The sequence below is a fragment of the Urocampus carinirostris genome, chromosome 11 (assembly GCF_059441175.1).
Source record: "Urocampus carinirostris isolate Australia breed hairy pipefish chromosome 11, RoL_Ucar_1.0, whole genome shotgun sequence".
NCBI lineage: Eukaryota > Metazoa > Chordata > Actinopteri > Syngnathiformes > Syngnathidae > Urocampus > Urocampus carinirostris.
The window spans coordinates 25,909,849-25,930,669 of record NC_142359.1 but is presented as its reverse complement, the minus strand read 5'-3'; the positions used below and the strand labels follow the sequence as shown (position 1 = coordinate 25,930,669).

The 20,821-nt window shown below is 39.6% G+C and overlaps 1 protein-coding gene across 1 annotated transcript; it reads left to right on the top strand.

The window, feature by feature from the left end:
• Positions 1-3,705: 3,705 nt before the first annotated feature.
• ttc39b (tetratricopeptide repeat domain 39B) lies at positions 3,706-20,748 on the top strand. The gene is made up of 18 exons (XM_088348159.1): positions 3,706-3,787; positions 6,790-6,824; positions 6,902-7,006; positions 7,080-7,211; positions 10,692-10,762; positions 10,844-10,976; positions 12,264-12,369; positions 12,448-12,513; positions 13,894-14,002; positions 15,489-15,556; positions 15,620-15,679; positions 15,742-15,903; positions 15,961-16,052; positions 16,879-16,999; positions 17,083-17,194; positions 17,263-17,380; positions 17,744-17,860; positions 18,740-20,748. The coding sequence occupies exons 1-18, from the start codon at positions 3,758-3,760 to the stop codon at positions 18,834-18,836; spliced, it is 1,734 nt and encodes a 577-aa protein (XP_088204285.1). The 5' UTR covers positions 3,706-3,757; the 3' UTR covers positions 18,837-20,748.
• Positions 20,749-20,821: the final 73 nt, after the last annotated feature.

The following is a 20,821-nucleotide window of genomic DNA, read 5'->3' as shown; positions in this document are numbered from 1 at the left end:
ATACAGTTTTACTTCCTAGTTTTGCGACACCTCACCTTACGTTTACGTGACATATTGTGGGTGGACTTCTTCCTGGTGATGAAAATGAGCAAATTTCACAAACTTAAAATACATATTGTTTTTGTTTTTTGTTTTGTTTTTTCAAAAAATTATGAAGACACTTTAAAGTTACGTGGTTTTTTTCATTACTTTACAATGTTTATCACACTTTTATTACTACTTCTGGATCTTCTGAATAATGTGGCTTTGTTTTAAAGTTTAAGAAAATGATTGAAAGTTTATACCAAAATATATAAGTTGTGTGTGCTTACTTCATACCTGTCAACCTGTACGTTTTTGCCCTACAAAGTACATTTATTATGCATTTTAAGACGTGTACGACGTACAAGAAAATCTGTACGGAAAAACGCAAATTTGTCAATTATTGGTTCCATCCGGTATACACCGACTATCACGAAACGGCAAATCAATCAAGTCAAACGAGTTCGTATCGTTTTTTTCATAGCAAACGGAGCGAACGTTAGATGCTACGTACGCATGCGTCTGCCGCTGTAGTGCCTAATTTCGACTCCCCTGCAAAATCCTCCCCACCTCGCGTGAACCCGCATTCTGCTGCGCTTCCGACAATAGCAATCGTATTGTATATAATAAGCTTATTAAAACAATAAAGCTATTGTCGGAAGCGCAGCAGAATGCGCGTTCACGCGAAAGGGGGAGGATTTTGCAGGGGAGTCGAAATCAGGCACTACACATCAATGGTTGATATTGTAGTTTGGTTTACAAAATAGAAATGCCAACTAACTTTTTCCTCCCCAATTTCTTTTTTTTTTTTAAATCTTTTTTTATTATTATTAAGAATATGTACAGAATGATATAACGAAACACATGTACAATATAACATGTTAAACTATGTACATAAATAAACACGTTTGGAAAAAATATATATGGTGTAAGATTTTTTTGTATTTTGTAAGGGAAAATACAACAGTTTGTAAGGGCATGGAGCCGTGGAGGTTGACAGGTATGTTACTTGAAGGTACAACACCAAGTTTTAAGATAAATGTTGGTATCCCACAAAGATGCCCTTTATCACCCTACATATTTGTTGCAGACGCCATCTACAACAAAAATTGACAATCTATTAAATTAAATTAAATTAAATTAAAATATTGTTTTTAAATCTATCTTGCTTCCGGTTGAACTTAAAAAATATAAACTTTTAGCTATTCATGATGCACTAATTCAAAAGACTTTGACAACCTACCTATGAAATGTACCATTCATCTAACAAAAGATACCAGACATCATGAAAAAAATGAATTAAAACAATGTAAATCTCAACCGGATTTATGGCTTCAGCAGGACATATCTTTTATTGGCTGAATTTTTTTTTGACTAAAATGGAATGTTTATATAGATGCATCTATCCAGCAATTCAAAACAGTATCATCAACTCTATCAACTAATTGCACTTTAGTTTTATTTGGAGAAATAAACCGCATTACATGAAAAAAGTCACACTGTCAAATAAATAGGTGAGGGTGCCTTGTAACCAATATATTTTGACTGCTTTAATGAAATTCTAAACATAAAATGGATTAAAACATGGATGACCAATAATTTGTTCTGGTATTGTATCCCTAACTATATATTTAAAGGCTCAGAAGAATTGATTCTCTGTGTTTTCGTTGTGCAGTTGTTAGTGCATTCATCTGGCATGCGAAAGATTCCTGGTTAGAGACCAGGTGGAAACATGTGCTGGCCTGGAGAGAGATGTGCATCACCAGGCTGTACTTGCTCAGGACACACCACAGGAAAGAGTGCCCCTACACACCGAGTGGTTAAGTTATTCAACCAACCAACTAATACTGGAGAACTACCAATTCAATTGTCTGACTTTTACAAATTCTGCTGCACTGGAAATTACTTTGCGTGCACAACTTTTTATTGCACTCCATTGCCATCTGGAATAACTTCTATGTATTAAGTATGAAAAGAACATGTGGTCAATATCACATCTGATGGACAATAACGGTGTAATATCAAATTGTGATTTTTTTGTAAATCAAGTGGGACTTCAATGCAGCCCGATCTGAGTTTAACACATTAGTAAATGTCATTCCAAAGTAATTAATATCCATAACAGCCAAAATTCTAAAATATCAACAAATAAACCTCCAAATACCTCCACCTCCTACACAGAGCATGTCAATTCTGGACAGTAAATGCAATAACAACAACATCATAAGACAATGCTTAACAAAATTGACATTTCCTGGAAAACGAAACAAAAATTAAATTCATTATAAATTTGATGGCACAAATCTATTGAGAGCGATATAATAAAAATTACCCATAGCCTCCAAAGTCAAAGAACCACTACTTAAAATTATGAATCACATTAATCCATCAAAAGATTAATTAAAATTGAAGATTAAATCATGTATATATATATATATATATATATATATATATATATATATATATATATATATATATATATATATATATATATATATATATATATATATATATATATATATATATCACATGTTGTGCACGGTCTTTTTTTTAATTAATGATAACAAAAATGAGCTGAATTTATTCGTTTCAATTTTGTAACTTATTTTGATATCTGTATGTATGTTAAGTTTTTCTTTCAATACGTTTTTTCTTTTAACTATTCTTAACTCCTAAAAAAAATCAAACCCCTGAATTACTGGGCTTTGGGTGTTCTCAACTTGCACCCACGATGCGTTTACGTCACCTGTTGTGGGCGGTCTTTTCTCATAAATGTTGAATTAAGTTTATTTACGCACTGCGCAACAAAAGCACTGACAACTGATTAACAAAAGGAACACAAAACATTTGCACAAAAAACAGCTTAACAATACGACAATATTACACATGAACATTGCCAAAAGGGAGTAGGCTGAAGCCGATGCTTTTAAGTGCCCACCCCTGTTACATTTTTTCCCTTGCAGGTAAGACATATTCAAAACTAAAACAAGAAAACAGAACTTTACCCCAAGGAAAATTAAAAACAAGGAAATGTAACCTATCACAGCATCACTTGTGCTCAGAATATAATAACCAGAGAAAATATTGATCATAAATAAATGTCTTAAGAATGTAAATCCATAATACGTATATATAAGATTAAAATTGATTTAAATAAGGGACATCTTTAAGGTCTTTATCTAACTTGTTGTATAAATGAATAGCTTTTCAGGTCGCAAATTGGCTTTTCAGATGTAAGTATGACATTCAAAAACACAATTTTGTGCACTCTAATATCGATAATATCGCTTATATTAAACTCATGTAAAGCGCTTTGGGAGGTCTTCATTGACTTGAAAAGCGCTGTATAAATACAGACTATTTACGGTTTACCATTCATAAATGACTTGGGTAGAAAAAGGCAGTGAAAACAATCATCCTTAAAGTCGACTTTTATTTTTTTCACACGAGCAGAAGGGGCGTGCCGGTGTTGTGCCCAATGGGCACGTTTTTTTAATTAAAACATGTTATAAAGGCTTTCAAAAGTAAAATGTTACACTTTCATATCAATACTATTTTAATCATGGACTCGTGAATGCCATTGTTTACAAACTCTTCAAAAAATATCAACGTTTAGTTTCTCTTTTTTCAATGTTATGCTTCACGAGCGGAAGTGACGTAATATACACTTTTTTCCACCTCATTATGCTGGGCTCTCCTCCAGTCCAGTCGCGAGTGACGTGTCGGAACCGACGCGATGGAGGACCCAAACCATACAGAGGACGAGGTGACTTTTCTCTCTTCTACTTTGACATTGCATTGTTTTTTTCATACACGAAGCATAAAGCTGTTGCTTTGACGAGAAGCTTTTTGTGCGAGGTTAGAATCAGAACCGGTTTCAAAAAGGTCCTCAGGTATGGTATACCGGCTACAGGCTCGGGTGCTTTAATTTGGTCTGTGTTTGGATGGGACAAGTTGTTTTCTCTATGTGTTTTTCCATGTAACATGAGCTAATTCTAGACTGTTACCGCTGGGGGGGAGTGGCTGGACAAGCGAGCCTGCATCTTCATCTTGTGAAGGGCCATTGTTTGTGGAAATTGAGGATGTGCTGAGGTGGCAGGTTATCCGTAATGTGTGGAATGCAAACGATGAGTCAAAGAAGCTTCTGTTTTGCTGCTTCGTCGTCAGGTGGCACTTGGGTGTTCCGTCTCTAAGAACTCGTGACCTTTGCCCCCATGTAACACTTCCTTAGGCCACCGTTATCTGTTATAGCTAGAGAAGTGGATCCCGTAAATGTAGACATGGAATACGATTTTATATGATGATTTATTGACAGAAAAGAAATTAGTATTGAAGAATATACAAAAAAAGAAAAAGGAAGTTTTCTAGGATCTTGAGAATGAAATACATCAAAGCTATGTCAATGCAGGCTTGACGACGCATCCCTGCTACATCATGTTGAAACACTAACTTTAATTGAACAGAACATTGTAGGACGAAGACGCAGGATAGGTCAGAACACTAACGAGCTTGCACTGAACCGACCATGAAAATAGGCACTGCAGGATATGTTGGAATGCCAACTGGTTCCAACTGAACTTAAGATGAAAAAAAACATATGTGTCGGGACACTTATTACTTCTTACAGGATTTAAAAAAAAAAAAAAAAAAAAAAAAAAACTACAGAAGCTATGTTGCAACACTTCCTAATTTCTAATTGAACAAAAAACATGAAAGAAATGTGCAAAATATGTCGGACCACCCAAAAACACAAAAGGGAGAGAGAAGAGCATATATCTAGACTATGGTTAGCTTTAACCGAACAAAACATGAAAGTAGGACGATCGAGGATTGTCACCCACACAAGATGACAAGACTATGAAACATAGTGTTAAAAACACTAAGTGGCTGTAATTGAACAAAACAAACTAGGTTTCACTGCTATATCAAGTAAAAACAAATATTTAATGGACAAAACATTAACGTAATAAATCCCAAGATATAACACCACTTAGCTTGCACTGAACAAAAAATGAAAAGGGACAACATAAGATATTTTGGAATCCCAACTGTTACTAACTGAACAAGACATTAAGATATAACAACACAGGAATTGAAATAAAGGCAACAAAGTATATGATGGAGCACTAACTAGCTCTAACATGATACAACATGAAAGGAAAACTTAGGGTATGTCGGAACACTAACTAGCTCTAACTCTGGGATCTTAAACTTAATTTACCGGTACTTGGGGAGCCGCCAGACCTCGGTTCTGTGTGAGGTTGGGCTAATAGTTTTTCATAAAAATGTTCTGATTAAAATATTACACAAAATAAGATCTAAAAATAAAAAACATTAAGAATAAATATGAAAATCCCTCAATCAAGTCAGTAGTAAAACAATCGGTGCTCCGCTAGGGCTGCACTTAAAAGGGCAATGTATTATTCAATACCTCCTAGCAGTAGAACAATGTTTGAAAAAACAATGTATAAATACACAAACTGTCATGTAAATGAGCATTTTTTAAAAATACTAATAGGTCGAAAAATGTAAATTGATTTTGCATGAGCCTCACCTAGAGGGAGATGAGATAATTGTCGCCTTCTTGCTGCTATGTTGTACCCCCAAAAACCTGGCAAAAGGCTAGGCAAATGAAAAGAAGATAGATGATTCTGCATGGTCACTTTAAGTCTCTGTCGTTTGTACTTATACTTTAGCACTTGTTTCCTAGCGGTCAAACGATACATAATTTTCCTTCAACTTTAATATTCAAGCGGAGGCTTGAATTTATCATCCTAAGGGCCACAATTGGCCCCTGGCCTGTGAGTTTAAGAACCATGCTCTAACTCACAGGTGTCAAACAGGCTACCCGCGGGCCAGATCAGGGCCGCTAAGGGATTGAATCCGGCCCGCGAGACAACACTCGGAGAAGCGCAAGAGAAAAACAAGCTGCAGGTTGAAATATGTCAACTTGATGTGGCCAAAGCCAGGTGCCTCTCACAAAGGCCTGTACTTGTACTTATTTATTCATCTCTCTTTCTCTCTTTCTCTATCTTTCTCCCACTCTCTGTCTCTGTCTTTTTCATTTTCTGTGTCTCTCTTTTTCTCTTCCTTTGTTGCTCTTTGTCTCTTTCTCTCTCTGCGTCTTTTAAACTTATTTTGCTCTAACTTCTTTTTTTCCTTTTTCTCTCTTTTCTTTCTTTCTTCCTACACTTCACGCTTTCTTTTCTCTCCTTCTGTATTTCTATTTCTCATGGGATTTCTTTCTTCCTCTCCCTTTCTTTCCCCCTCTCGCACGACTTCTCTTTTTCTCTCTTTTGTTTCTCCCGCTCTCTCCCTCTCTTTCTTTGTCCCACCCTCTCTCCTTTTCCCTCCCTCTTTCTCTAATTTGTGTATCTCTCTTCTTCTTTCTCTTTAATCTACTAGTCCGGCCCCCGACAGAATGTTTGTTCTATCGTGTGGCCACCGAGTTGAAATGAGTTTGACACCCCTGTCTAACTTAACAAAAAACATGAAAGAAAACGTGCAAGATTTGTTAGACCTCCAACTACCTCTAACTGAACAAAACACAAAAGGTAGAAAAGACGAGATATATTTGTACTTGAGCAGTTCGGGCTGAACAAAACAAGAAAGGAGGGCAATGCAGGATATGCACTAACACGTGGATAGGACAAAAATGAGAGTGCCAAGGCGACAAGACATCTTGTTTTAACACTAACTGGCTGTAACTAAACAAAACATAAATATGTCGAGTATATGTGACACTGTATGGTCATGTCTTTTTGTCAGGAGCGTTTTGAAGACGCCTACGACCGCATTCCCAGGTGAGTAAGCCTACCGAATGGCGTGCTTAGCGCTGTTTTTCCCACAGCTTTAAGCTAATGTGTGCTTGTGACGACAGTGCGTGCGGCATGGACCTGCAGTCTGCCATCCAGGAGACCCAATGCGCCCTTAACTTGGTCCTCAACAACAAGTTCTCGGAAGCGCTGGATCTGCTCAAGCCCTGGTAAATTGTGGGAGGGGTTGGTGGTGCCGCTCTCTTCTTTGGCTGAAGCGTCGCCCACTGTCGTTCTGTGCAGGTCGCGGGACAGCATGTACCATGCGCTGGGTTACAGCAGCATCTTGGTGATGCAGGCCACCATGACCTTCGAGCACAGGGACATCCAGACCGCCATGGCCACCATCAAGGAGGCACTGCGCACATGCCAGAGGTAGGTGGGAGGTGAGCGCCACCTCCACCCCCACTGACTGCCTTGCATTGGTGCGTAATGTTCCCGGTTAAGAGAGAATGTGGGGAAATTATTTGAGTGGTCAAATGTAATGACCTCTGTGACCAAAAGGGGGCACCAAATTGGTTTAGTTTAGAGGTAAAATCTTAATCCCAAGCACTTCCACTGAAGTTTCAGATCTTATGTCCGGAGGCAAAGCATTCCACACCACCGGGTGCCGGATCGGGGGTGCTTTCGAGCCTGCAGATTTCTTCTTGGCTCTTGGAGTCACAAGCAGACAAGCATTTTTTTGAGTTGAGGTTCCATGCAGGAACATAGGGGAAATCAAATCTGAGAAATAAAATCTTAGGAATAAGAGTGGGCAAGTCCATGAAAAAAATTGTATGTTAGTAAGAGAACCTTAAAGTCCCATACTGGAGCCAGTGCTAGTTAGCTTATGTAGAACTGATCAGGCCAAACTTTCTCGTCTCAGTCATAAGTCTTGCTGCTGCATTTTTAACCAGATTGCAAACATTTAAAGCTAGATATCGGAAGACCAGAGAGTGATACAGTACAGTAATCAAACTGAGAAATGATAAACGCATGAATTTGGACCTGCGGAAAAGATATCTGCTGTCACACATACAATAATACTCACTTTTATTCTTTATTGTGGTGGTTTGCAGTGAATAAATATATAAATAACAGACAATACAACTCAAATATAATTAAATAGTCCTTGTTGTCATTGATAACAACATACTGAAACATTATATGCAGCAACAATAGACATGGCACTCCAGCCTAACCGCGTAATAAAAGATTAGAAAAAAATAAGATGAAAGACTGTCAGTATAAATGGGCCAAAATATTTACAAGGTAGTGCTCAGAGCAGGGGTCACCCACTTGGTGCCCGTGGGCCCCAGGTGGCCACCGGAGAACACCTGAGTAGCCAGCGGACTGGCTTAGAAAACAACTCACCATTGATGGGGCATTGTGATTTTCTAGGAAATGTGATTTCTAACCGGCATGATGTTCAAGTGGTTGACTTAGCCTATTGTAACCCTATTTCGAAAATTACAACCTGAGTATAACATCATAATAATAACATAGTAACAAAATGGTACAATGATACGTTATTTTAGAAATGCATACAGAACTGGTAGCCATTGGCACTAATCATTTACGCAAAAGGAGCTCTCATCTTCGATAAGGTTGGAGATCTTTGGCTTAAAGCACATGTGTCAAACTCCCGGCCCGCGGGCCACATCTGGCTCACGTGTGATCAAATCCGGCCCGCAAGACCATTTAACATTATCGTCATTAATGGCCCGTTATCCATTTTGTTCAAAACTTGAACCATTAATCCTGTTCAGATACACGCCAAGTCAAACCAAATCTGAATTTTGAGTTGGAACTTTTCAAGATTATATATAGGGCACGTTTTCACTACGATTTGCAGTCAAGGTGGCACACAAAAAAATAATAATCTGTGTTCAGTGTTCAGATACTTTTTGATGAATCCACGGAACAAATTGTAAATATGCCAAAACACTGGAAGAGAACTTAAAGTTATTTGATTGGGTGAGTGGGAGGGATGGGTGGAGCTATGCAAAAAGTGCAAGCACTCCCTCCCATTTCTTGCCCTACGCCGTCTGCGCACATAAGGCTCCCTGTTTGCAGAATCTTTTGACGTTTTTACAAAATAAATGCTTGCATCTGGTTTTGAAACCAATATGTATGAAAAAAAGGGTCAAAATGAGTTTAACCGATCTTGAGTAATTGGGACACGGGCTCTGGCATTATTCTCTTTTCATAATTTTTATCAAATCATCAAAAATAAATGTGCTGAAGACTAAGCTTTTGTCTGGGGCGCGGGTTTAGCAATTTAGTAAATTTGTCTCATAATATATGGTGTGGCTCTTTCCCAAAATAAAATTAACATATTTTGCTTTTATGGCTCTTTGAGTCAAAAAGGTTCCCGACCCCTGCCATATACTATATATATAATATACCCTTTTCGCCGCGCTGAAAACACAATACTGCAAAGAACTACACAGTGTCTGGCTGCGATCAGAGCAAATGATCAAATCAGAGTCATAAGAGCAAAGAAAACGGAATGATTAGAATTGTTATTTCTGAAAAATACATGTTTTATGTATATTTACAGGTTTTGTAGCATTTTCATATTTCTACTTTTGACAGGAGATATATTAAGGAGAGCAAAATATTTTGGGATATTTAAGTTTTTTTTTAATATATACGTACGATGACATAGGAGCTAAGAAATTTGAATGTTATTTTAATGTTAAGTTGTTTAAGTTAAGTTCTAAGTTGTATAATTTGACAAGCTATTTTTATTTAGAGCAAAATAATAAATACTGTAAGTGATTTAAGGTTTGAATGTAATATTCTTGTCTGTTTTTATTCATATTTATCTTCCAAAAATATTAAGTTTAAGTGTGTTCAATAAATGTTTATCCTAGTTGGCCCGCGACCTTAAGTGTGTTTTGAATTTTGGCCCCTCGTGCAATTGAGTTCACTGGCTTAGAAACTGGCCTAAGTTGTAATAATTGTGCAATGTAACAATAGTTCAAAAACAGTTGAAAATGTATTGTCTGAAGGTTGCTAGTCTTTATTTATATTTGTTTTGTCAATTCGACGGTAGAATTACTATTTGTTTAAATCACACCCTTTGATCGGATTTAATAGAGTTTATTTAGTCTACTGTCCATCCAACAGCACTTCAATGTGATGTATAATCTATCCAAAGACTTTGACTGTTAAAAGCAAAATGGAGAAAGGGGGTGGATGGAGATTGTAGACTTAAATTGTTCTAACTGGATAAAAGGTCGTCGCAATAATTTTTGGCCTGGAAATGGTTAATGTTGTTATTTTACTCCTAAACAGTTCTTTATGATCTCAAACTGGAAATCATGTTATCAGTTCAGCTAGGATTCCGTTAGTCAGCTTCAACCGGAATACAATTCTGGAAGAGTCCGCTGGCAAAGTCCACATTGATTAAAAAAATCCCCAAAATAAGGAGAGTTGTGGAAAAAAAAAGAATCTTGGTAGGGCATAGGGGGGCAGCTTAGCATTGTGCAAAGCGTGAAAGTGCGTGCAGATGCTGGTGACTTCTTGTAATATGACAAGCGTGTGTCTTTGACATGGTCCCAGACATAATAGAGTAATGGCTCGTTCTTTTGCCTCCTTTTGCACTGTAAGGAAAAAAGTCTAGGAATGTGTGGTTGTGTCCAGTCCTACGCTGCCACAACTCTAACTGGTATCTCTTTACGATTTTTCTAAACTTAACTGTTTAATTTTTCCAAAAGAAGATTAATTTTTTTAGTTATGTCTAAAACCATACTAATGTTTTACACAAGAAGCAAGCTATGTGACATCAGAAAAAACAGTGATGCAGGCATAAAATCATGAGGCGTTGCAGTACTTAAATGCCTAAAATGTCTGATACTCTACATTTAGGTTTCGCAAGAAGAACTCTGTGGTGGGGTCCCTTTCCAGTCTGCTCAGCAGGCAGCCCAACCTTCAAGAAGGTACAACAGACCACAAATTGCCCCCCCCCCATGCCTAATCCCCAACAAAACCTCACATTGGCGACGTTTGTTTTACCTCAGACGAGATGCACGCTGAGCTGTGCTACGCCGAATGCTTGCTCCAGAAGGCTCTGCTGACGTTCGTGCAGGATGAGAACATGATCAGTTTCATCAAAGGCGCCATCCAGATCCGGAGCAGCTATCAGATCTACAAGTTGGTCTTTTTTCATCTTGAGCCCAGTGATCGGCTACCTTTTCTATACCACGGGCCAGTCCAAGGGAAGCATTAACAGCCATGTGATTTTTCTAAAATAATGATAATGATAATAATGATATCAATTGTAAATTTTATAATAATAACAACATTATTAATAACAACGAGCATAAATCAATTTTGTAGTTATGTGAAAAATTTAGATGTCTTTGCAACATTGCACCAAAATCCCATTCATTCATTCATTCATTCATTCCTTTTTCGAACCCCCTTATCCTAACGGGGGTCTTGGGAGTGTTTTTGAAATGTGGGAGGAAACCGCAATGACTGAGGATGCGTGGAGAACATCTGTTGGTGATATATTGTCTCTGTGTTGCGTTCTTGACTTAAAGCCCCAGAGTGTACTACTTGACCACTAGAGGGCCCTGCTGTCTAATTCAAACAAAAACCAATAATCACTGCAGCTACATGCCAGACAAACATGGCAGCGACTACTAGGTATGGATTCCACAATGCAAAAGAGCTATGATTTTTTTTTTTAAATAAAAAACAACATTGGTATAATGGTTTATGTATTTGTGCCTAGTATTCAAAAACATAATTTTCATTGAATGGAATTGTTTCTATACCACTATGAGGCAGTAAATATTACACACTGTCCCTTTAAGGATGCATGCATCCTCCAACTTCATTGCCAAAGGTTTTCCATAGCGGCAAGTTTGTTTAGCGTTATTCTAGCATGACGTAGTTGATCATTCTCCACGCTGAATGGCTATAAGCACAAAAGTGTAGTTTGATTCATTCTTCACTGTATCTTCAGCGGGTGGGAATATTTGTTTCCAACGTGACAGTTGAACCGCCCAACAGGCACTTGTGCCTGCTTGTGTGAACCCCACTGATTTTATTTCAAATGTACTTCCTAAAAGTCCCGGTTCAAGTTCAGTCTAAATGGAGCTGTTTCGGTACAAAAAATAGGTGAAAGATAATGGAACTTATTTTTCTCTCTGCGCGGCCCGGTAACAAACTACCCACAAACTAGCAAAATTCTACGTCCACACCAGAGGCTTTTTAGTTCTCGTTAGGTACATCGCTGGAAAACAAAGATAAATGAGATTAACTAGTGCCATCAAAAGTCCTGCTCTGGGTAGCTTTGCGCCGTTTCTGGTGTGGACATAGCACCTCACCTTGAGCATTTTGAAAAGAACGTGTGTTGGAACTTGCCGTCATTGTGTAAGGCGGGATTAACAGCAAGGCGCGATTCCTCTTAACTTTTGTTTTCCATTTTAGGGATTGTCAAAATGTGCTGAATGTGACTCCCGACCTGAGCGTCCAGTCCGACCCGCATCGGCAGTTCCAAGGCGGAGTCAAGCTGGGCGTGGGCTCCTTCAACTTGGTGATTCTCGGCATTAATTACACTGAGCTTATCGACTTCTCCTGGAAGAGGAGGGGCTAACAAAGTTTTTCCTGCCAGATGCTGTCACTCCTCCCACAGAGGATCCTCAGGCTGCTAGAGTTCATCGGCTTCTCTGGAAACAGGGCAAGTGTCTCATACCTGTCAGCCTCCACAGCTCCATGCCCATACAAACTGTCGTATTTTCCCGTACAAAATACAAAATAATCGTGCACCATATTTTTTTTTTCCGGAATGATGCATGATGGGAAATCCCCAGGTGGCAGACGCATGCGCACAGTAGCATCAACCTGCTTGCTTCGTTTACAATGAAAAAAACAATACAGAGATAGAGGCTTCCACGGCGAACTCCTTTGACTTGATTGATTTGCCGCTTCGTGATAGTCGGTGTATACCGACCGGATGGTACCCATCATTGACAAATTTGCGTTTTTCCGTATAGATTTCCTTGTATGTCATACTCGTCTTAAAATGCATAAAAAACGTACTTTGTACGGCAAAACCGTACAGGTTGACAGGTAAGGTGTCATAATTGGTCATTTGATCCGGACAAACCCCTTAACAGGCAGTGCTGAGCGCTTACCTGGAAAAAAAAAGTATTAGTTACAGTTACTGTTTACTTCATTAAAAGAGTAATTTCGTTACCTTCCAGACTACTGACACCCAAAAGAAACTCGTTACTCTGTAAGTAATATGTAGTACAAATGACCATACATACTCCTACATACATACATACACGCATACAGTACATACATTCCCTAAAATCCCAATCCCCTAAAACTGCTTTAAAATACACACTTAATAACAGAAATGGAAGCAAACGTGCACACGAACCTGTGAAAGCTTTCAAATTTCTTGCTTGTGCAATCTTGTGAGTTTGCAAACAAACACTTAGCCGAGACACCCTGTATCCATTTTGTCTCTGGGCTTCGAACCGTTTGAAGATTTCCTTCTCCATTTCTGGATACTGTCTAAGACTTTTTCATGTATTCTCCAGACATGGTGTTTTGCAAAAATAATTTTACAAGTAAAACGACCAAATTCCAGCCCACTTTTATTGTAAATTCTGTCTCACATTTGCCTCATTGATTTTGTTGTAGCTGCCTACCATTCACCACTAGTCACCAAATATGCGCATATAAAGTAACCCCTGATTTCAATATTTTGTTATATAGTTGTAAATACAGATTGGATATGAGTATAAACGGTAGGGACAATAACCCCATGAGAAGAATTCATTGTGCCACCTTAACTGTATTCAGTTATACTTTGTAGATAAACATAAAAATGCCCTACTTTTTTATCATGCATTGCTGGTGGTTTGAGAGTTGTATGTTACATTGTGAGCAAAGGTAGTACAGTCAGCGATCAGAGTATGTCGTAATTAATTATCTGTTTTTCAAAGCGTAGCAGAGTAATGCACCATCTGGTAACAAAAGTTGAGTTACAAAATGCTATTAATAACTCATTACTGTACTAGTTACCGAGGGGATTCTCTCCCAACAGGAGTTCGGCCTTTCCCAGTTGCGAGAGGGAACGTCGGGCTCTACCCTGCGCTCCATCTTGTGCACGCTGACGCTGCTTTTCTATCACACCTATGTCACTCTCGTGCTGGGTAAGTAAATTGAGAAAATAATACAAATGCGGTCAAATTTGGAAGTTGGAAAAGTATGGAGTTTGATGACATGAATACTCGAAAAAAATATAAATTTTGCCTCAAGGCTGTGCATTTGATTTTTTTGGGCACTAAGATCTATTTATTCATTCATTCATGAATTCATGCATTCATTTATTTATTTATTTGTAGGTATGTAATAACAAATGAAAAATAAAAAAGGGCCTATAATATGTCACTTTTAATCACGCTATAACATTCAATCAACTTGATAAGACTCAGAAAAAGTAAATGGATTTATTTTCCTCGATAGAATATATTTTGATTTTCTTTAGTAGCAACACAACTTGGCCGACTCTCTACCGCTTCGTGATGTGCCTTAGGCACTGGAGAGCTTGGTGTGTTAGAAAGATTCTAACAATTTATCTTACTCATCAGAATAGATTTTAAGTTTTCTATAGATTGTTTCCAACCCTAAAAAGGACATGTGCTGCATACAGTATAATGGATGGATGGATGATTTTCTGTATAAGTAGTAGGACAACATGGTCATGTCTCCTCTCAGCCTCTTCATAATATGCGTGAGGCACTGGGGAGGTTGGTTTGCTAGAAAGATTTTAAAAATGTGTCTTCCTCATTAGAATAGAATTTTGATTTTCTATAAAAGTAATACCACAACTTGGTCTCCTCTCAACCTCTTCACAATGTGCACGAGGCACTGGAGAGATCGGCTCTCAGTTGCGTGGCTTACCCTTTTGGGATTGGACGGGTTTAAAAACAAATTGTTATAAAAGATATTTTGAAGAATTAATAATAATAGTTATAAAAGATAGGTAATTTTAAAAAAGTAAAGCTATATAATGTTCAAACATTAAATTGAAAAACATATACTTAATTATTTTATTTTATTATTATTATTTTTTTAGACTTGCGAAGCTCTGAACCCGCGAACGTGGAACCGCGAAGTAGCGAGGTCCCACTGTAATTGTACATAAAATAAGATTTAAGATTGACAGCCAAACAAACGACCGTCTTAATGGTGACACAATTTGTTGCATTCCTTTAAAAACTACACAAAGTGTAGAGGACATATTTGAATATTTTGTACTCCTTTAGCAAAATCCTTAATTTTCTTCACGACTATTACAGTCATCATTGGCCAAACGTTACGTATGGCCGATGTAGCGTTTGTAAATTAGTTTTGTTTTATTATTGCTACTAATTTGTCCAACTAAGATAATGCAAGTTCATTAAAAAAGAGTTTTTCTTAGCCAAGGCATGTGTGACATTTAGTATTGGAACACTAGTATCATGTTTCAAAGTATCTTGTAATTCTAGTCATGTCTGACATACAAAGTATGAATCAATTGATTGATAAAATAATGCTCTATTCCATCCAATATTACGTTTTACCCAAACTGTATAATGTAATTGTAATCATAAAAAAGAAAATGATGTTACACATCAAAATAATTGTATTTTGCAGGATGTGGAGAGGGAAATGTGGCAGAAGCTGAAGCCCTGCTGGAGCCCTACCTTCAAAAGTATCCCAAAGTAAGCGCTTACATCACCTCCGCCCCTTTCATCCTCCCCTACCTCTGCCTGGTTTTTCTCCAGGGTGCCATCATCCAGTTTTACGCAGCTCGGCTCGCCACGTTGCGGGGACAATTTGAAAAGGTATGGGCTTGGTTGTTGGCGCCGGCTAGCCACGCTAGTGTTAACCGACTTTGTCACCGCAGGCATGCTCGGGTTACCAAGACTGTGTTAGCAGCCAGCAGGAGTGGAAGCAGATCCACCATCTGTGCTACTGGGAGCTAATGTGGACGTACTCTTACCAGCAGGACTGGACGCAAGCGTACCACTACGCCGAGCTTCTGTACCGCGAGAGCCGCTGGTCCAAGGTGAGCGACAATAACTAGCGCTGCTGCTGCCATGTTAACCTTTCCTGTTTTCTGCAGGCCATCTATGTCTACCAGAAGGCCGCCATTCTCAGCATGATGGCAACAGAAGAGGCGCAGAAGACGGGGGAAGATGTGACACAGCTTTTCAGGTGCGGCTTCACGTCTAGCGCTCAGGGCTAAATGGTAAAGTGTTAGGGTTGGGGTTAGAGTTAGAAGGGTTAGGGGTAGGTTTTGGAGTTAGGGTGGAATTTGGGGTTAGAAGGGTTATGGATAGGGCCTGGGTAGGGTTAGGGATTCTAGAGGTTACAGTTTAGGTTTAGTGGTAGAGTTTGGTTAGGGTTAGGGTTAGAAGTGTTTGAAGGGTTTTGTTTTAGAAGGGTTTAGGTCTAAGGCTAGTGGTGTTAGAGCTAGGGCTAATTTAAGAGGGTTGTGTCTAGGGTTGGAAGGTTTAGAGCGAAGACCACCTGAGTAGCCCACCAACTGGTGGAAAATATATCAAGGGTAATTTTTGCTCTTTACTAAATGCCATTTCTAACTCACATGATGTTTAGTGGTGTACTGACTAACTTCTAATTATGACAACCTGGTACTAACATAGTAATAACATGTTATTTTAGGAACTCATATCAAACTGATACTCTTTGCGCTTATTAGTGAGAAAAAGTAGATCTCAGGTTAAAGATTGGAGACCCCTTGTCTAGTCTTAAACTAGTTAGAGTTGGGGTAGGTTTAGGGTTTGAGGGGTTAGGACGGTTAGGGTAGGGCTAGTGTTGGATGGTTCAAAGGGGCTAGGGTTAGGTCAGAGTAAGAGGGGTTACAGTGACAGGTTTAAGTTTAGAAGGCTAGGATTAGAGGGGTTGTTGTTGAGTGTTTAGGGTTTTGGCTATGGGTTAGTAGGGTTATCGTTTGAAGAGTTAGGGTAGGGTGACCGTTAGAAGGGTTATGGTTTTCCTTCCCTTATGCTTTTATGTGCAGACAGGTGGAGGGTCTGAAGCAGCGTCTAGCAGGGAAGTCCCTCCCCGTGGAGAAATTCGCAGTGAGGAAATCTCGGCGATACAAGTCTGACACGCCTGTGCCTCTGGTGCTTCCGGCTCTGGTAATCCACAATCATTCTCTGTCTCGCCAGTGAGACCTCCCCCTCCATTCCCTTTGCTGAGCTCTCTGTGGTGCTCCTCATAGGAGATGATGTACATCTGGAGTGGCTTCACCATTGCCGCAAAGCGAGCCGACTGCATCGAAGCGCTACTGGTGACCATCGAAGCGGCCGAGGAGCAGCTGGCTGGTTGCACCCGTAGGTGGCACCCCTCAGCAAAACGACAAACCCAACCAAATCAGCAGACTAACCAGCTCTCCCCACAGAGCCGTCCGAGTTCCGCGTGGACGACGGCTGCCTGGTGCAGATGCTGAAGGGCCTGTGCCTCAAGCACGCCGGGCGCCTCTTGCAGGCTGAGCTCTGCTTCACACACGTCCTCTCCAGGTACGAAATATCAGCATGATGGCAACAGAAGAAGCGCAGAAGACGGGGGAAGATGTGTTTCTTATGAAATGGAAAAGGGAAATATTCACAAAAAAAGAAAAGAAAAAAAAGTGGGGTGGGAAAAGGGAAAGAAAGGGAAGGATGAAAAAATGGAAAGAAGAAGAAAAGAGGGGAAAACAAAAAATGTGGGGAGAAGAGGTCAAAAAGAAAGAAAACAAGACAAAAAAAGAGCTTTTGGGTACTTTAAGCATTAAGATGGCGGACAACCCCCTCTAGGTGTTGTGTAAATAAATACAAATTTCTAGGATAGTTGTATGGGAAACACTGGAATCCATTTGTCAGTGGCCATTTGTCTCTTCGCAGCGAAAGCCGCATCCGTTACGACCATTACCTAGTGCCCTTCACGCTCTATGAGCTGGCCCTCCTCCACCGGCAGCAGGGGGACCTCGCCAAGGCGGCGGCCTTCATGGAAAACGCCAAGTGAGTCTCTCTCTCTTTCTCTCTCTCTCTCTCTCTTTCTCACCTCTCTCTTTCTTACCTCTCTCTCTTTCCTCTCTCATTTCTCTCTTGCCTATCTTTCTCACCTCTCTCTCACTTCACACTTTCTTGTCTTTCACCTCTCTCTATTGCCCCTCTCTCTACCGTCTTTCCACTCTCACCTTTCTCTCTCTCTCTCTCTCTCTCTCTTCACCCTCTTGTCTCTCTTGCCTCTTTCTATTCTTCCTCGCGCTTCCCCATTCCTCTCGCCTTTCTCCAATCTCTTTTGCCTCTCTTTATTCTCTCTTTTTGTTTTTCTCTCACCTCTCTTTTACCCCCCTCTCTTGCTTTTCTCTCTCTTCCCTCTCTTTCTCAACTCTCTCGCGCCTCTTTCTGTTTCCTCTGTATTTGCTCGCTTGCCTCTCACCTCTTTCACTCTTTCTCTCTCTTTCTCTCTCTCTGACCACTTTTTCTCTGTATCTTACCTCTTTCTATTTCCACTCTCGCTTCGCTTTCTCTCTAGCTCTCTCTCACCTCTCAATTTTGTCTCTTTCACGTATCTCTCTTCCGCCTGATTGTCTTTCCACTCTTGCCTCTCTCTCTCTCCACTCACTTGTCTCTCTTGCCTCTCTCTATCATTACTTTCACCTTCCTCTTCCTCTCACCCCTCTCTTATTTCTCTTGCTTTTCTTTCTCCTCTCTCCTGCCTCTTTCAGTTTTTATCTCATCTCAATCCTCTCTCTCTCACCTTACTCTCTTTCTCTCCTCTGTCTTTCGCCTCTCTTGCTATTTTGCTTTCTCTCTCTCTTTCTCTTTCTCTCTCACCTTACTCTCTCTCTCTCTCTCTCTTTCCTTATCTCACTCCCTCTCACCCACTTCCAGGTGCAACTACAAAGACTACTCCATGGAGTCCAGACTTCACTTCCGGATTCACGCCGCCCTCAGCAGTCTCCAAAAGTCTCCTTCCGCCACCCCATAATACCCGGGCTACCAAATCTGAGGTTATCCTCTTGGATTTGCTCACCGGACATTTCTCGATTTGTTCCAAACGTTTTTTTATCGGTCCGGGGATGACCAAAGAACCTTTGCATGAGCAATCTAACTTGTCCCAAAAAGCCACTGAAGTCTGCAGCTTCATCTTGTCACACTGACCTTGGATAAGCTTCACGAGCCTCCTAGCTCTTCCTTTGGACGTTTTCCAGGACTTATGACAATAGACCCTCGGAATATGGCGAACCCACCTTATGATCTTTTCTATGTTTTCATGTGGAATATGATGATTTTTTTTCAGCCCCTAGTTGCCTGGTTATGGCATCCCTAGTTTACGATATTTTATCGTTAAAACCATAACACAGTATCCCTAGCTTACTATATTTTCACATTACCACTTAGAATCCAACGTTTTTTGGGGCCTTCATTATTGCGTCATTAGCCTACGATTTTTTTAACGTTACTATGTGGAATTAAAGGTTTTTCGGTCACTTGTTACGGCGTACCTAGCTTACAACGTTTTCATGTTATGAAGTGGAACACGATGTTCTTTGTGCCCTTAATTACTTTTTTTTCCCTCACCAAACTACAACAACAACACAATGTCCCCAGTTTACAATATTTTCTCGTTACCATGTGGAATCCGATGTTTTCTCGGCCTCTCGTTATGTCGTCTCTAGTTTACGATTTTTTTTCACGTTACCACGTGGAATACGATGTATTGTTCAGACCGTTGTTGCGTTTTTTTCCCCCTGCCATACAACACCAACAACACAGCTTCCGAAGCTTACGATACTTTCACTTTACCACGTGAAGGCCAAGTTTTATTTCTGCACCACGTTATGGCGTCCGTAACTTTATGATTTTTTTTTTTACGTTACTTCGTGTAATTCAACGTTTTTTTTGGTCCCTCATCACTCCGTCCCTAGCCTGAATATTTTAATATTATGATGCGGATTACGACACTTTTTTGTCAACTAGTTGTTTTTTTTTCCAACGGTATATGATATCAACAACATAATGTCCTTCGCTCATGATATTTTCATTATTGCAACGTGGAGTATACTGTTTTTTCTGTCCCTAGATATGATTTTTTTTCCTCAACCACAACACAGTTATGATATGTTCATGTTACCATGTGGAATATCATGTTTTTCTGCCAATTGTTAAGACATATTCCCCACCAAACAATATTGACAGCACGGCATCCCTAGCTTAGAATATTTTCACGGTATTATGTGGAATATGATGTTTTTACGGCCTTTAGTTACGGCGTCCCTGAATTTTAAGAAATTCATGTTACGATATTACATTTTTACGTCCCACTTTGAGTCATCTACCTCACTCTACGACATCAAAACAAATTATTTCGCGGCCCAAAAACTTTACAAAATACAAACTTTTGCAGTTTTACTTAACCATACCACCTCAGAACAGATATCGTCGTATCCCGAGAGTCTATTGTACTTGAGAAATGTACGTTCTCTTATGTTGATTGAGTTTCACGCTTGCCAGCGCCTTAATTGTTAAAACGCACTTAAGCTGTTTTTTTGTTTTGTTTGGTGAATGTTTCGAAACCAAAAAACAAGAAAGCAACCGCCTGGATGCGTCCAGGCATCCGCTGCCACCTAGTGGACTTTAGCGGGATAGAGGCAAATTCCTTACAACTTCTAAGATAAAGAAGCGTTTTTCTGTGTATTTTCTTCAGTGTGCCTGTTTGACATGCATTGCCTCAATGGGATTTTCTTTGTGTTGGCAGCTAGCTAGCTAAGCTAGCAGGCAGCTAGCTTCCCAAAGTCATGCTTGTATAGCTTTCGCAAAATGAGATTTACGAGCAAATATTTATTCGGATGCTGTGTCCACTTCTGAGTGAATTGAAATAAAGGACTTCCCTTACCACAGTGTGCGGGAAACGTCACTAAAAGTTTGTTTGTTTTTGAGCCCCAAATTGACTCATTCCTCCCTCCATCGCTC